This window comes from Folsomia candida, unplaced genomic scaffold (assembly GCF_002217175.1).
Source record: "Folsomia candida strain VU population unplaced genomic scaffold, ASM221717v1 Fcan01_Sc003, whole genome shotgun sequence".
Classification (NCBI taxonomy): Eukaryota; Metazoa; Arthropoda; class Collembola; order Entomobryomorpha; family Isotomidae; genus Folsomia; species Folsomia candida.
In genome coordinates, this window is record NW_019091195.1 from 3,818,721 (window position 1) to 3,834,355 (window position 15,635).

Below are 15,635 nucleotides of genomic sequence, written 5' to 3' on the forward strand. Positions count from 1 at the left end.
TATACATGGACAACAGTCTTTCTTTGCTTTGAAGTGCATTGGATACGTCCAGTTAACCTAAAGAATGTGTTGTATTGTAAATAGGGTTTGAAAGATGAGCATACATATATATATTCCACTAACGTGTAAGTATCTCTAACCAGGAACCATCTTCTGAAAACTAACTTAAGTAGCTGATAGCTGAGCCCTTTCTGAAGTTGCCACAACCTACGTCTGTGTCTCATCAAATTATCCGTCAGACGGTATTCAAGAGATTAGGGACCACTGAACCTTTTTCCAAATAAATGTGTTTATACGACGGCTATATTTCTTCAAATAAATATTTATATATGTACCAAAATCCTTGTAAACCGGGTCTCTGGATAACGGTTAAACGTTAACCTCCACCCTGTTACGGCTGATGTTGAACATGGTATGGGGTGGGTATGCATTTGTTAGTTGTAAATAAACAATGTCAACTTGCTTATGAGCAATTATTGACCGCCCGGCATAACCCAGGGTGCATAACCATAATTCATGTAATTCAATTTCAATTCGACTTTTTGACTGCACGAGTCAAACAAATGTGATCCACTCTTCTGACAAATTCTCAAGTGAAAGCACCCATTCTTGTATGTACTTGGTGCTAAATAATTATAGAGTCCAACTGCTTGTGTCGCGACATTCTGGACATAATTCACTGATTTGCTACATATGATGGAATGAACTTGAATGAGGAACATGTTATATCCGGTGAATTCAGATTATGCATACGAGTCATATGATATGACCTAATTATGCATGGATGGAGAAAGCACACAACAATATAATTTTTTTTAAACAAGTACTTACTTGAGTCAGAATAGTCATCCATGGGTTACGTTAAAGTTGGGTTGAATGAAGCAACTTGCACCGATTTCTTTTAAATATTGACTAATTAATACTTAAGGTTCTAGTAGGAAATACCAGATTCGCGTCATTTTGCTCTCGTTACATACTTGGAGTTACTTTCTCCACCTTATTTGTTCTCGCTAAATTTTATTATTAACTCCTTCGTTTACAGTTTATACAAGATTAACAATAGTTCACAAAATTAAATCCAAAAACCTCGAGCATTGGTATCTATCTTTTGTAAATATTAAACTATTATCTTGGGATTAGATTTTCTGATTGCACAACAACAACTTCCTTCCAGCACTTATTTATTATTGCTTCAAATTATTTAGATTGCTTATTTTGTATTTATTACTTGATTTAAACGTGCATTTTAACTCGCATTTATTCTTTTTATTATTATATATTTACAGATATTATTTTTCTCAGCACTTGCATAGCACGATAATCTTAATTTTAAACCTACAACTGAAAAATATCGACCTTTTTTACATAATAAATATATATGTACAAGATGTTTTTATTTATGTTTTTGTTTATTTATTTCTAGTACCCGATCCTACACGGTTTCCAGTCAATTCAACCCAAACTGCAATAATGGTTCTCGTCATCATCCTTAAAATATTATTAAGCACAAGAAGAAACACTTTTTTTGGCAAATGTTGTGTGCCCTGGGCCTGGCCCTGTCCCACAAACAGTGTTGTTCTTGTCCATTTATAGCAGTTGCTCACGTTCTTAATAAGCTGGTCCAGTCCGAGAGGGACAATAATAGAGGTGAGGAATTCGGGTGAGCAGAACAAGGATTTTGAATTTGAGAGGAAAATGCAAGGCCGTAAACCATGCAGTGGAGTACCGAGTAGCTTTGAATTGTAATGTAATCCCAATAGTAAAAAAAGTTAAAAAGTCTTCTTTACTTCAAGGGGCTCACACCACTATGTCCTCCTGCCACATGCCACATGCTCTAAAAACAAGGGTTTGCCCATTCGAATCGAAACACCAGACGGTCTGTGTAACGAATTACATTTCTTACAAAATAGCATGTACTTGCATACTTTTCTTCTATGGACGTCTCGTGAGGCACATTAATTGGGTCGTATTAAGACTAGAAATCAGACAATCTAATTAAATAATCAATTAGAATAATAGTAGCTAATGTACTATGCTTATAAATCCAAAATGTTATAGACGTTAAGTGTGGATAAGAAAGATTATCTTTTGTAATAAAAATCCATCATATTTTTAAATTTCATACTTCATAAGTTGGATGCATTAAAAACATTAGCAATAAATATTCAAATTTGGGGATAACTTTACTTTGAGGAATGACAGGAATTGTGCACGGCCCGAACATTCACCCCATCATATGTTCAATGTGATGGAAATAGGGTCAATGGCTCCTCTACGGACAGCATACGAACCAAAGGGGACAGGGGCGGCAGAGACATATGTGAACATTTGCAAATTCAGATTAAAATAATTCATTTTTTCGGGGATGTATTAATGTGAAAAATATGCGTTTTCTAAAAAAGTCGACAAGGGTGTGACGATACTGATACTTTCGAAGAAGAGGTGTTGCATAAAAAACGATGGAATTTCAGGTTCCGCACATCAACTTCTTTTATTATTTCTTTATCATCATCAGCATACAATTGACGAGCATATTAAAAATATAACAATAACCGGAACATTTCGGCGTGGATTGTTACAGTCTGGCTCTTCCTTCAAGAGTATTTGGATTTTGGTTGAAATGCAAACTAATTTATGGCGTAATTTACGACTGGCTGAATCTTACTGATATGAATATTTTCTCGAAATGATTATGCAAGTTTGGCCTTTGTTTGGATTGCCTTAATTAGCAATTAAAATCTGCATATAATTCACATACTTATGTGAACTTTTGATACGAATACTACAACATTCTAGTTCGTGAACTTCGTACATCGATTGAGGAAGAAAAGTTTACTTTGAGTGAAAACCCTTCGCCGTCACTCTCAACGTGACGATTTCGACCAAAGTGTTTGCGGCTTTTTGGCCCAGCTCTGCTTACATATTAGCCAAGACTGTTTGAGAATAGGACAGGACATCGTTGAAGTTGAAGGTCAAATCGAATACGACGTAGGAGCTCTAATGCTGCTGAGAATTGCACATGCTGTGAGCTTTTAGAACCCGGAGAAAGTTGAACACGCAGCAGCACTCAAATCAAATCAAAACCAAAGTCACTCTTTACAGCATCACGGATATCATTAAATACAAAGATTTGTTTACCACATAATGCTTCAAAATTATTATGTCACATAGTGTTTTTGATGAGTCATGCATAATTAATATTGAAAAGTCAAGTCGTTGTAAGCAGGAAATAATGGGTCATTTTCCTATTCAACAACTTCGTCTTGCTTTCCCCACAACGCTTTTTACCGATCTTACTGCAGATACAGAATATAAAAGCACATGTTTGTTTAGATTCTCGTCTACTACGAACATACTACGAGTGTGTTATAATCATAGATCATGTATATTCGTAGCACAACAATATTATCACTGTTTTTGGCTTTATATTATCGCACACGTTTGTTGTTTAGTTAAACCTTGTTAAAATTTGAGATTGGTATTACTGAACACAGGAATTTCTTTACATTATAACAACCTCACATAAAAATGTGAACAACAAGATACCCATGAAATATAAAATGATTTCAATTAAACGCTCCTTCGTCCTGGTATGCACTGTGGGGTGCATTTTATTAATTTCTGATTTGACCGGGGTTCATAGGCACTTTTTGGAGAAAGACTTTGCAAAAGAGTTCTCTTATCCTCTGGATATCCAAGATTTTAAGACCATGGTTCTCAGGTTCAAGTGAGTTTTGATTTTCATATCATTTTTGTTTGAAAATTACTTTTCCAACAATTAACCATGTTAAGTACTTCATATACTCTTGTCATAACTATTATTTTCATATCTAGGAATCATGAACCAGTTCCAGTTGAGCCAATAAATGAGGTCGGGTCGAATCTCATCTATTTATCCAAAGCAGAGGAAGGTTGCACTTCCACGTCTTATCGTCTCATAATATTAGTCAAATCGAACCCAAGCAATTTTGAGAGGAGAGCAGTAATTCGAGAGACGTGGGGTTATCCGAAAAGATTTTCTGACGTTCCAATAAAAACCGTTTTTCTACTCGGATTCGAAAAGAACTTGGACGATCCTGTACACGAAGGACAGGAGAAAATTGACACTTCCACATTGGACGAAGCCATAGAACATGAGATTATAAAATTTGGTGATATTGTTCAAGGAGATTTTCATGATACAGATTTTAATAGTACGATCAAAATTCAAATGGGGTTGAGATGGTTGGTCGAGACTTGCAATCAATTTAGATTTGCATTCATTGTGACTGACGACATGTATGTGTCGATCAAAAATTTGTTAAAATTTGTTCGACACCCTGTTGAATATCCGGTAAATCTAAAAATACATGTACATAATTATATATTTTCAATGTAGCGATATATATTTTGTTCTGTACTAGTGTCTGTTGTTATTTGTGTAGCTTTTTTAAAAATTACGATTTTTTAGTTCAATCAATTTATACACACCTAAAAGCTATAATAATTGATGTACTCTATGCGCAGAATTACTGGGAAAAGCAAAAGGAGTTGGATGATCGAAGGAACCATAAAAACTTTCACCAGCGAGTTTCTCGTTCAATCGTTGATAACCATAATTACAGAGAACTTAATCACTTGGCCTCTGATGGAACGTATTCACCGGAGAAAGCCGGACAAGTGAATAAGTTGCGCGTGCCAAAGAAGCCAACTAAAGTGTGGAAAAATTCACCCATTGATTTTGACATTGATCTCTCCGAGGATGCACTTTTGTACGCAGGAAATGTTGTGTTTGCTAACACACATCGCTACAAAATTGGTTAGTCTATGAAGAAAGTTGAAAGTTAAAAAAACACCAGAATGGATCACTAACTATAATAATATATTTTTATACTAATGCAGGGACAAAGTATTATTTGGGTCTCGAAGAATATTCATTCAATCAAATGCCGCCATTCGTGTCATCCGAAGCCATTGTATTATCGAAATCGGCAGTTATCGAACTTCATTATGCTTCATTTTACACAAAGTATTTGCGCTTGGATGACGTATTTCTTGGAATTTGCGCAAAGAAAATGGAACTCGACCCCTTCCATTCAAAATACTTCCAACGGGATCCTTCCCTTGTTCACAATCCGTATGGGAGCAAGGACTTCAAATATGTGATAACTGCCAATAATTTCGACGACCCGAGTGGTCTCAAGCAATTTTGGAATATGCAGAAAGAGCTCGCCAATGCTTAAATGATTCATGATCGAATAATATTATTTTCGTTTATTCCGTCCATTAAAACATACATGAATCTCAACAATATGTAACTGTATTACAAAAAATATCAACAACTATTTACAATAAATATAAATTAAACTACTGAATCTGAAATTCTTTGCGATATTTCTAGAGAGCTACATTTCTGTATATTTTCATTCATTAATATTGCTTATGTCGTTGCTTATTTATATCAGTGAAATTCACTGAGTGAATGAAAGGTTAATGAAAGTAAGACTAAAACTGACCACATAATATGCGTATTGATAGATAATAACTTATTTATGTGTGACTTATTAAATTCTGGTGTGGTTTAATTCAGGAAGTATGGTCGATGTCGATATGTATTTAGGTACATGTCCTGTTGATAGCACATTGAATTGTATGACAAATGACGACAGTAGATGAATAATTTTACTTTTGTAAGTTAAAAGGCGTAGAAAGGTCTTGGTCTTATTGTTCGTGAAGAGCCAAATCTTCATACATAGGAGAGCAATAAATAATGCTACACTTTCTCATACTTATCTTATTCCTAGAGAAGGTTTGTGAAAAAAGTGTCAATTCAATATTTAAATTTGTAAGTACGCAATTTAATTTCGTATATTAAGGGCTTATCATCATCCCTCCCTTCTCAGCCCGTTATTGACTTTGACAAAAACTACGTTGGAGTAGTTTATGAACCGTACACTAAATATCATGAAGATCGGCATGATTATACAATTGATGACGTCCAAGACATGTTGCTCGTCGTCACGAAACGGTTTAAATGGATCTCAACTTACGGCATGGGAACGATTAGTAAGTCCAACATATATTTAGAATAACATATTTTAGTTTACCGTTTATAATTATCTAATTAAATATGAAGGTAGCATGAACAATTGGAACGAAGGGCACGCTGGTGGTCTCTCTGGTGTAGCTGCAAGTTACGTCAACAAGAAAATGAATGCTCTAGAATTAATTGTCAACCTTGGGACTTGGTACAATTCCAATGACCAAATTATGAACCGAGAGATTGAAAACGCCTTTAGCGTCGCGGAAGTAGCCAACAACAATTTTAAGGGAACAGTTAACGGGGTGATTATCACGAGTTATAATACTTATAGCGATGACCAGTTGAGCAGAGTTGTCCAACTCTTGAAAGACAATTTCATGAAAGCACGCAACATGTCACTTCAATTGGGAGTGCGAACGAGTAATTGTGACGCCTTATCACACTCGGTTCTTGGGCGAGAATTGGTAAATCTCATTGATTTCATCAATTGTCAGAAACTTCCTACAAGTACGGCCAAAAATGTGTCTTCCGAGGTTCGATTGGTTGGTGAATATTTGCTCCAAATTCAGAAAGAACTCGCGTCAGTTAAGCCTGATCTCTACGTGGTCGGGGAGACTGGATGGGCAAGTTTTGATAAAATAAATGGTCAACGTAATTACGATACTTCCGTAAAGTTTTGGTTAGAAATGGGCGAATGGGCAAAAATTAATAAGTTTCGAGTCGACATGTTTACTGCATTTGACGAGCCTTGGAAAATCTCGATAGCGTCCCATGAACCTCATTTTGGATGGTGGAAAAGAGTTAAGAACGACTCGAGTGACCATGAAGCCTTTGTAGAAAAGTTTGCATGTAAAATGTTCATTTAACTATTATTACAAAATCTTATCGGCATTATATCCAACTGCTATTATATATTAGATGTTGAGCCCGAACCTATAGAACCAACTACTGACCACACGGTGGACATCATCTTGGGAACAATTGGATCGCTTGTTTTTCTTGCCATGTTTTGTGGTTTGGTGTTTCTTTACAGAAATTTGGTTGATGTTAAAGTAAATTTTACAAAACGTTACATGCGATTAAGCATAAGTATATAAATATTTATTATTCGTTTAATATGCATATATCCTGATTTATTTAGAATCAGCTCTTGACTAAAGCTGAAATCGAAGCATTCGAAAAAGGGATACAATCCGATGTGGGTATGGATGAAAACACAGAAGACGCCCTACGACTTCCGTATGACCGAAGTTACGAAATACCAAGAAAAAACTTAGTAATAGGTAGAAATACTTACATGGTTCTCCTTTTATTTAATACATTGCTAAAGTTAAAAAACCTGATGGACAGATACTTCCAGTCTTTTGGGAAGCGGGGCGTTCGGGAGCGTGTACATGGGCAAAGTTGAAGGCCAGGATTGCGTATATCGTGACGTTGCCTGCAAACTGACACAATCTAATTGTACAGCAACAGCAGCAAGAAGTTTACTTTCGGAAATAAAAATAATGATTCATGTTGGGAAACATCCAAATGTGGTATCGATTATTGGTGCTTGTACGGGAGAAATTAGAAAAGGTCTGCCGACACAAATGCAAGGGGAATTTTTTTATTTACAATTCTAAAGTATTTACATAGGTATGATTATGATTGCAACCGAACTCTGTCTGGGTGGAAGTTTAGAGAAACGGCTTCGGGAATATAAAGCCAACTTGTCGCAACAGCCGATCATTACTAATAAAAATGAGGACTCTGTTCGATACATAAATGTCCCAGGAAATAATGCGTAATTATTTCTTCTTTGAGCGAATAACACAAAATGTGGAACAAGTTTAATCCATATAAACTTATTCTGATTAGGATCACTGGAAAGAATGCAACAGAAAATTGTTTACGTTGGTCGTACGAAATTGCATGCGGGATGGAACACATTTCTTCAAAAAAGGTATGTAGGTGACTTTTTGATTGCTTTATTTTTTCCAAACTGTACATTTAAATTAAACAACGAGTTAGATAATTCACTCGGATTTGGCAGCAAGGAATATATTGTTAACTGTGGATGGAACTACAAAGATAACTGACTTTGGATTATCTCGTCGTATGTATGAGTATACGAGCTATGTCAAGAAGCACCAAGAACCTTTACCGTAAAAAATAGTTAAAACAAGCATATGAAGCATCAACTAAATGAAAATTTATCTGAAAGTTTAGTTGGAGATGGATGGCGATCGAATCACTTCAAAGCATGACATTTAGTACGAAATCTGACGTATGGAGCTACGGAGTACTGCTCTTTGAAATATTCTCTTATGGAGATACCCCTTATCCAGGAATGGGCTGGACTGTGGACTTTGCCAATGATTTAGAAAATGGATTGAGAATGAGCAAACCAAATTTCGCCACTGCCGAAATGTAATCCGTATTAATATTATTTATTTTGTTGAATATGCCATCTGTGATCTGGTCGTGTGCATAAAGTTACGTAATTTAGATACTCAACAATGTGCGATTGTTGGAAGCCTGTGCCTAACGAAAGACCTTCGTTTACAAATTTGGCAAGTTTTTTTCAAGGACTCATGCACGATCGTTCCTATGATCTGGTACGACAAATAATTATTTGCTAATAAGATTTATAATTGGAATAACCGGATTAATGTTTTCAGAACAATACTGTTGATGAAATGAATGATGAATCAGGATATTTGCTTAGATGAATTTTCTTTGGTACATCCGCAACAAGATAGAAGCTTCCAATAAAACTAACAAGTGTCATGAATTTTTTACTTATGAAAAATTAGGATTACTCCTTAATCGTAAATAAAAGATTATTTATATTTAGAAAAAAATAGCTGAATAAATTATACATTAAATTGCTTTCAGAATTTAAATTGAATTTTAATGTGCAACATTATTAATTAGAATTCATTAAACATTTTTTTAATTTTATTTGACGCGAATATAATGTGCCCGCAACTTAATCAGTCCAGCTTATACTGATTGATAAGTTGTGTGCTTGTGTTGTAATCCTTGTTGCACCATGATTTTGTTATCATTAAACCGCAGTGCTGAAAACGACCAAAACTTCACATGAATAAGTTTTAAACATTTGAGCTTATCTGTCCAGGAAGCATGAGGAGAGGACTTTAACAAAACGAGGCTTGAAATTGATGGTTGTTGTTGCACTAATGTTTTATTGATACAAAGTATCTCAAAGCGTGAAAGAAAGATATATGAAATCGTTCATAGTTTGGTGCTAATAATTCATGTAATTAGTGTGTACAGGCTCTTAAAACACTATGAAATCTCAGAATTGCATCTCCACAAATGAATACGAGGCAAGTAAATTTAATTGATCCTATAAATATAATTATAATCCAACTGTTAATTTGAAATTGGTCATTTCAGGCGACTCACACAGTCGACTCTGTTCAAATTAATGGCAAACAACGACAAGTATTAATTTGGATTGCATTTGGATATGGTTTCTTCGCCCTGTCTTTGCCCATTATCATTGTGGCACTATCAAGTAGCAATTACAACACATTGTGTACGTTTTCATGAGCTATATTTTATTCGTAATTATAAATTTCAATGCATCTTCATGTTGCTCTATTACATGATATTGATATACTATGTTTGCAGTTCACATTTCGCAGCAGTTATCTACACTGAGCAGTTTTATTTCATCTGGATGCCCTACTAGACTTCCCCCCATCGCGAATACTAGCAGTTCTACCAGCAGCCCCACTGAATTTTTTTCTTCTACTGCAATCGATACTTCAAATCAAAGTACCACATCCACGCAGTCTGCTACAAATACTCCAGCAATAAGTACCACGATAAGTTTTGCTAGCAGCCCTGCGCCCAGCTCAACCTTCCAAACGACACAGACCACAGAATTACCTGACGAAACTGAAAGTAGTACCCCTTCCACTCAAGCAGATCAGCCCTCCTCGACATCCATCCCCACCACGAAGCTTCCACAACGACCTGGTTTTACCGTTTTACAATCAATTAACGACCAAGGGCTCATAAGCAATGTTAACATTTCCTGCTGGGAAACTTGCAATTCTCCTAAAATTTTGCAGCCAATATTAACCTTCACAATGACTTCGAATAAAAAGACTTATCAAATTCAAACATTCAGTAAGTCCTACCGGATAGTCCAGTTGATATCATTTCATAAAAACTGATTGGCTTTCAATTTAAACTTTCAGTACTTGGGAATGAAAAGAATGAAGCAAATTCATACGTGTCTTATTTGGCCATTGCTAATCTTTTCCCGTCCTACAAGGATCAAGTGAAAGTCAACCCGGATTGGAACAAACTTCTCAAAGCATGCCCCGAACCAAAAAAATCATCTTGCAAATAAATTCATTCAGAACGTCATTATTCTTTTGATTGCATATATAGTTATTAATAAATATAAATTAAGAAGCTGTACATGCACATGTGTGATCGATGTGAAAAATTCTGACCCCCTGTCCCCATTCCCCAAGGGCTGCCTCATATCCCCCATGTTATAATCAACATCGAAATAGTTGCCTTGGCTTGGCTCATCAGGCGTCTTACGCAACACGGTCCCGAAGCAGTTGATTTATAGCCAAGCACTAGAAACAGATAAGACTTTCTCCAGTAATGTAAATGTATGTTACGCATCCATTTCCATGCCATGCAAGATGAACATGGATTTTAGAATGTGGGAAACTCCAACTCGTCGATCTCTCATAAACGTGCCACCTTTTCACCCCATGTGGCAACCTAGTAGACTTTCTATTTTTGCTGTTGACTGATTCACGTCAGACAGAAGTGAAAACGTTCGCTTTACTTTTGCACAATAACATATTGTAAACTTTTATCCAAACAGTAATTTACGAGTATATTTTTACAATTTTATAATCAAGAAGAGGAGCTCTAGGTAAGTACGACGTTTTATAATAATTTATTTTTGTTGATTTGTGATTTTATCAAAATTTACGCCTGTAGGATCAGATAAACATTCTATGCCTCCAAAAAAGACCAAGAAGGGGAAAGGAGGGGATGATTTCCCCGATTCTGAAAACGAATCAGCTCCCACCCAACCGGCTGCGAAAGGAAATAAAAACAAGAAGAATAAGAAAAAGAATGAAGATTCTGACGAAGAAACTGCCATTGTAACAGCGCCGGTGGATAAAAGTCAAGGTATCCAATACGTACTTATTAGTAAATACGAATAAGATTTTTCAATGGCGGTGTCGAATTTACAGAACCCACGACAAAAGTATCAAAGAAGGGTAAAAAAGTAAAAGATGACGAAGGTTCAGAGGAGGAATCGGTCCCTACGCCTGCCGCTGCCAAAGGCAAGAAGGGTAAAAAGGTAAAAGATGACGAAGTTTCAGAGGAGGAGTCGGTCCCTACGCCTGCCGCTCCCAAGGGCAAGAAAGGGAAAAAAGTAAAGAAAAAGAAAGGTGATTCTGACGACGAGGACACCCCTCATCAACCGAAAGCACCCGTTGTCTCTGATGACGATGGTATGAGTATGATTTAATAATAAGTTTAACTGGTTGAACTTTTACTTTTGCATTCAGAGTTTGAAATTCACAAATAACATATTTATTTCAAATCTTAATTACGCCAGCACCAGCTACAAAAGGGAATAAAAATAAAAAGAAGAACAAGAAGAAGAAAGATGATTCTGATGATGGCGACGATGTTCCTCCGCCACCACCAGTGAAATGTTCAGACGATGAACACGGTTAGTTGACGACCAATTTGTTTTATTTGCTTGTAAAAGAATGATCTATAATTTGGATTTATGCTCTAGATGCGGTACCAATTCCAACTAAAGCAACCAAGAATAAAAAGAAAAACAAAAAGAAGAAGGATGATTTTAGCGATGACGATGAGCCGATTCAATCTAATCTAGTTGAGTCCGAAGAAGAAGGTAGTTCATTTCATTGATCATTTTAGTTATTTATATATCTATGCAGTTTTAATCAAATAATTCACATTATCTCATCTTTATATGTTAGATTCGATTGTGAGGGCACCTCAAAACAAATGGCAGGCCTTAAATATGGATGATGATGACGACGATGAAGTATCTGAAGAAGAACCACCTCCCAAATCCGTAGAACTGACAAAGAATAAAAATGATAAGAAAAAGACAGACGACACTGAAGAAGATAAAATAGGAAAGAAACTAGAAAGTGTTGCAAGCGTCAAAGGCAAGTATTATATATGATGAGTTCAGTTATCGGATCCATGCTTCATGTCAATTATTCAATTATATTGTGTAGAAATGGAATCTCCTGCAAAACCAGTGTCTCAAGTGGCTGAAAAACCTATTGTTGATGTAGAATTGTCAGAGAATAAAAATAAAAGTTCCAAGTCTGAGTCAGAGGATGTTACAGCTAAAGCAACAACTTTATCTAGTGAGGAATCTGTAGATTCCAAGCCTGATGATAAAAATGAGGACATTTCAGAAAACATTGCAGAAAAACTTGAACAGCTAGATATTGATAATGCGCCTGAAAAGAAGTTAACACATAAAGAAAAGAAGAAACTGAAAAAAGAGGCAAGTACTTGATTTGTTATATTTTGTTCATTATTCCTTCAACATGAATGGTATAAATAAGATAATTTAAATACCGATTTCAGATGGAATTTGCCAAACAGACAGAATTAATGACAAAGAAAGGGGGTCAAGGACATAGCGAGTTGGGCGAAAACTTTACTGTTTCTCAAGTGGAGAAAAGTGTCGATGATGGCGCAGTTGACATCCGTGTAGAGAGATTCAATATTTCTGCGAAGGGAAAGGATTTGTTTGTTAATGCTGACTTACTAATAGCCAACGGCAGGCATTATGGCCTTGTTGGTCCTAATGGGTAAATAATACAATTCAACCATTTTACAATATAACTACACATGTCCGTTTATTTATAATTGAATAATAATGTTTATTTTTGTGTCTAAATAAAGACATGGGAAAACTACTCTACTGCGTCATATCGCTACAAGGATCCTTCGAATTCCAGGGTCAATCGATGTACTATACTGTGAACAGGAAGTGTCTCCAGAACCATCATCTTCTGTTGAAGTCGTTCTTAAAGCTGATGTCAAGCGTACTGAATTATTGAAAGAGTCTAAAGAATTGGAAGAAGCGTCAAACACAGAGGTACTGCATGTCTAATAGTAACATCATAAAATCATAAAATGTGTATTGTTCCTTACGTCCCAGTTATTTAAATTTATGGTATGTTTGCAGACGGATTTTAAAAAACAACAAGATATGATGGAGCGACTAAACGAAGTTTACACAGAGTTAAAGGCAATTAACGCCGATGCAGCCGAACCAAAGGCTCGTCGACTTTTAGCTGGTTTAGGATTCACAAAGGAAATGATGGATAGACCAACAAATAAATTATCTGGAGGTTGGAGAATGAGAGTTTCATTGGCGAGAGCTTTGTACATTGAACCAACATTGCTATTACTTGGTAAATAAGTCATGCAACTAAAATTTGTATAATGTTCAGTTGTAATTAAAATGTTACAATGCCCAGATGAACCTACAAATCACCTTGATCTTAATGCTGTCATTTGGTTGGATAAGTAAGATGATTTGAAAACCATGCCTCTGTGGACCTTATTTGTTTTTACCTTTATTATTATGTTCTAGTTATTTGCAAGGATGGAAGAAAACCTTGTTAATTGTGTCTCACGACCAAGGATTCTTGGATAACGTGTGCACCGATATTATTCACTTGGACATGCATAAATTGTTCTACTACCGTGGGAATTACACAATGTTCAGAAAAATGTTAGTGCAGAAGCGTATAGAACAGCAAAAAGACTATGACAAACAGGAAAAGAAATTAAAAGAATTAAAAAGGTCTGGCCAAAACTCAAAGAAAGCAGAAATCATTACAAAAAAAGAACAACAAAAGAAAATTACGAAAGGCAAAGGAGGACATAAAGACGATCGAGACGATGAAGATTCTGCTGCGACTGCTACACTTCTTCAAAGACCGAAAGATTATATTGTAAAATTCCGTTTCCCTGAACCACCTCCATTACAACCTCCTGTGTTAGGATTACATGATGTCAAATTTAAGTACCCAACGGCTAAGGACTTTATTTTTACTGAGATTGAGTTTGGAATCGATATGGACTCGAGAATAGCAATTGTTGGACCGAATGGGGTACGGTCATACTCTTTTAAAATTTTACAGGGTTTAAAAAATTTAGTTTAAGTCTAATAATTCCAATTTTATAGGTTGGAAAATCCACCTTTTTGAACCTGTTGACAGGAGTATTAGAACCTACGAAAGGGGAATGGAGAAAGAATCATAGATTGGTATGCATAGTTTTATGTACAATTTGTTATAATTCGTTTAGACTATACGTGTTTACATTCTCTTATATCCTTACATTTTCAGAGGATGGGCAAATTTGATCAACATTCTGGAGAACATTTGACTGGTATGAAAATTCACTTTTGGTTAAAGTTAAATGTCTGAAAAACACTATTACTTTGTTGTTAAGCCATGTTTATTTCTTTATTTCAGCTGAAGAAAGTCCTGTTGAGTATTTGGTTCGACTATTCGATTTGCAATACGAAAAGGTGTGTGCATACATAATACTTATAATATTTATCAGTTACCACGATCATTTTCATGTCTTACGACCTTTTGAATATTTAAATACCAATTATGCTGCAGGCAAGGAAAGAACTTGGATCTTTTGGTCTTCCTGGCTTTGCACATACGATAAAAATGAAAGACTTGTCTGGTGGACAGAAGGCTCGAGTTGCACTTGCGGAACTAAAATTGAATGGTCCGGATGTTTTAATATTGGTAAGAGAATGTTTAACACTTTTTGATATTTTTGAAGTAGGTATCTGCAAACATGACTTTATTGCCAAGTTCATTACAAATGAATTGTGGTTTCTGCATGTGTGCAAAATTGATTTCCTTTTGCTTTTGCCAGAGTGGTAGCAATATATTGCAATATTTTAGCCACTCAGGATAGGAAAGGAACATTTTCCTTATTTAGAAATTTTACTCTTAATGTGTATTATCGTATGTAACAAATTTTGTAATGGTTTAATTGTTTGATGTTTCAGGATGAACCGACAAATAATTTGGACATGGAGTCTATCGAGGCCTTAATTGAAGCTTTAAATGACTTCAAAGGCGGAGTTGTAATAGTTAGTCACGACGAAAGATTAATTAGGGAAACAAATTGCCAACTTTGGGTCATAGAAAATAATTCAATTTGTGAAATTGATGGAGACTTTGATGATTATCGTAAAGAACTTTTGGATTCTCTTGGCGAAGAGATTCATACGAATCCCAGTGCTGCAGCCAATCTTGCGTATCAACAGTAATTTTAATTTTGTATTTTATTAAAATTTCTTCTGCAATTACATATAAAATTCTCATATGCTTTGTTTTGTGTCATTAATAAAAGTTATATTAAAATGAAATAAAAAATGTGAAGCTAAATATGTTGATCACTTATCGTAAGTATTTTTTATTTATCTTTAATACATAGGAAATTCCCAACCGCAAATATAGATTACATGCAAAACAATAACAAATCATGTTTCCTCATAGTTGGTTAATTAGAAAACTAT

At 35.4% G+C, this 15,635-nt stretch overlaps 5 protein-coding genes across 7 annotated transcripts in view; 4 read left to right on the forward strand and 1 right to left on the reverse strand.

Moving 5' to 3' along the window:
* The window catches only part of LOC110846702 (retinoic acid receptor RXR-alpha-B), a 44,141-nt gene extending 42,661 nt beyond the window's left edge, over nt 1–1,480 (reverse strand). The window contains exon 1 of the mRNA XM_022093530.2: nt 832–1,480. Within this exon, the coding sequence (XP_021949222.1) occupies nt 832–853 (22 nt within the window). The 5' untranslated portion in view covers nt 854–1,480. The remainder of the gene's footprint in view (nt 1–831) is intronic.
* Nucleotides 1,481–3,068: 1,588 nt separating this feature from the next.
* On the forward strand, nt 3,069–5,354 carry LOC110846305 (beta-1,3-galactosyltransferase brn). The gene is made up of 4 exons (XM_022093007.2): nt 3,069–3,727; nt 3,835–4,333; nt 4,507–4,798; nt 4,882–5,354. Exons 1-4 carry the CDS (start codon nt 3,549–3,551, stop codon nt 5,220–5,222), a joined length of 1,311 nt encoding a protein of 436 aa, XP_021948699.1. The 5' UTR covers nt 3,069–3,548; the 3' UTR covers nt 5,223–5,354.
* A 146-nt stretch (nt 5,355–5,500) lies between these two features.
* Nucleotides 5,501–8,907, forward strand: LOC110847588 (vascular endothelial growth factor receptor 1). 3 transcript variants are annotated; one of them, XM_022094557.2, is made up of 12 exons: nt 5,501–5,788; nt 5,856–6,045; nt 6,116–6,871; nt 6,941–7,074; nt 7,164–7,305; nt 7,373–7,597; nt 7,658–7,805; nt 7,880–7,964; nt 8,033–8,166; nt 8,231–8,431; nt 8,511–8,619; nt 8,683–8,907. In XM_022094557.2, exons 1-12 carry the CDS (start codon nt 5,750–5,752, stop codon nt 8,731–8,733), a joined length of 2,214 nt encoding a protein of 737 aa, XP_021950249.2. In that variant the 5' UTR covers nt 5,501–5,749; the 3' UTR covers nt 8,734–8,907. The 3 variants fall into 3 exon arrangements, 2 of the variants coding, with proteins under 2 accessions (XP_021950249.2, XP_035705692.1); XR_004834404.1 differs by lacking the exons at nt 8,511–8,619; nt 8,683–8,907 and having other exon boundaries at nt 8,055–8,166; nt 8,231–8,368; XM_035849799.1 differs by lacking the exons at nt 8,511–8,619; nt 8,683–8,907 and having other exon boundaries at nt 8,055–8,370.
* A 125-nt stretch (nt 8,908–9,032) lies between these two features.
* LOC110846783 (putative protein TPRXL) lies at nt 9,033–10,462 on the forward strand. Its single transcript, XM_022093624.2, has 4 exons — nt 9,033–9,354; nt 9,425–9,566; nt 9,662–10,165; nt 10,237–10,462. The coding sequence occupies exons 1-4, from the start codon at nt 9,316–9,318 to the stop codon at nt 10,389–10,391; spliced, it is 840 nt and encodes a 279-aa protein (XP_021949316.1). The 5' UTR covers nt 9,033–9,315; the 3' UTR covers nt 10,392–10,462.
* Nucleotides 10,463–10,747: 285 nt separating this feature from the next.
* LOC110846238 (ATP-binding cassette sub-family F member 1) lies at nt 10,748–15,506 on the forward strand. The gene is made up of 17 exons (XM_022092916.2): nt 10,748–10,937; nt 11,006–11,200; nt 11,266–11,529; nt 11,637–11,753; nt 11,823–11,942; nt 12,031–12,225; nt 12,298–12,575; nt 12,659–12,885; nt 12,980–13,175; nt 13,266–13,494; nt 13,561–13,609; nt 13,677–14,199; nt 14,274–14,354; nt 14,437–14,479; nt 14,566–14,621; nt 14,719–14,853; nt 15,123–15,506. The coding sequence occupies exons 2-17, from the start codon at nt 11,023–11,025 to the stop codon at nt 15,384–15,386; spliced, it is 2,955 nt and encodes a 984-aa protein (XP_021948608.1). The 5' UTR covers nt 10,748–10,937; nt 11,006–11,022; the 3' UTR covers nt 15,387–15,506.
* The last annotated feature ends 129 nt before the right edge of the window (nt 15,507–15,635 follow it).

Bases quoted from the DNA above. Each gene is read 5' to 3' on its own strand.
- LOC110846783 (XM_022093624.2), top strand. From the start codon at position 9,316: ATGAAATCTCAGAATTGCATCTCCACAAATGAATACGAG. The intron at 9,567-9,661 runs GTACGTTTTCAT...CTATGTTTGCAG, and splicing joins TAGCAATTACAACACATTGT to TTCACATTTCGCAGCAGTTA. The intron at 10,166-10,236 runs GTAAGTCCTACC...TTAAACTTTCAG, and splicing joins TTATCAAATTCAAACATTCA to TACTTGGGAATGAAAAGAAT.
- LOC110846305 (XM_022093007.2), top strand. From the start codon at position 3,549: ATGAAATATAAAATGATTTCAATTAAACGCTCCTTCGTCCTGGTATGC. The intron at 3,728-3,834 runs GTGAGTTTTGAT...TTTCATATCTAG, and splicing joins ACCATGGTTCTCAGGTTCAA to GAATCATGAACCAGTTCCAG. The intron at 4,334-4,506 runs GTAAATCTAAAA...CTCTATGCGCAG, and splicing joins GACACCCTGTTGAATATCCG to AATTACTGGGAAAAGCAAAA.
- LOC110846238 (XM_022092916.2), top strand. From the start codon at position 11,023: ATGCCTCCAAAAAAGACCAAGAAGGGGAAAGGAGGGGATGATTTCCCC. The intron at 11,943-12,030 runs GTAGTTCATTTC...TTTATATGTTAG, and splicing joins AGTTGAGTCCGAAGAAGAAG to ATTCGATTGTGAGGGCACCT. The intron at 13,610-13,676 runs GTAAGATGATTT...ATTATGTTCTAG, and splicing joins GCTGTCATTTGGTTGGATAA to TTATTTGCAAGGATGGAAGA.
- LOC110847588 (XM_022094557.2), top strand. From the start codon at position 5,750: ATGCTACACTTTCTCATACTTATCTTATTCCTAGAGAAG. The intron at 6,872-6,940 runs GTAAAATGTTCA...ATTATATATTAG, and splicing joins CTTTGTAGAAAAGTTTGCAT to ATGTTGAGCCCGAACCTATA. The intron at 7,806-7,879 runs GTAATTATTTCT...TATTCTGATTAG, and splicing joins AATGTCCCAGGAAATAATGC to GATCACTGGAAAGAATGCAA.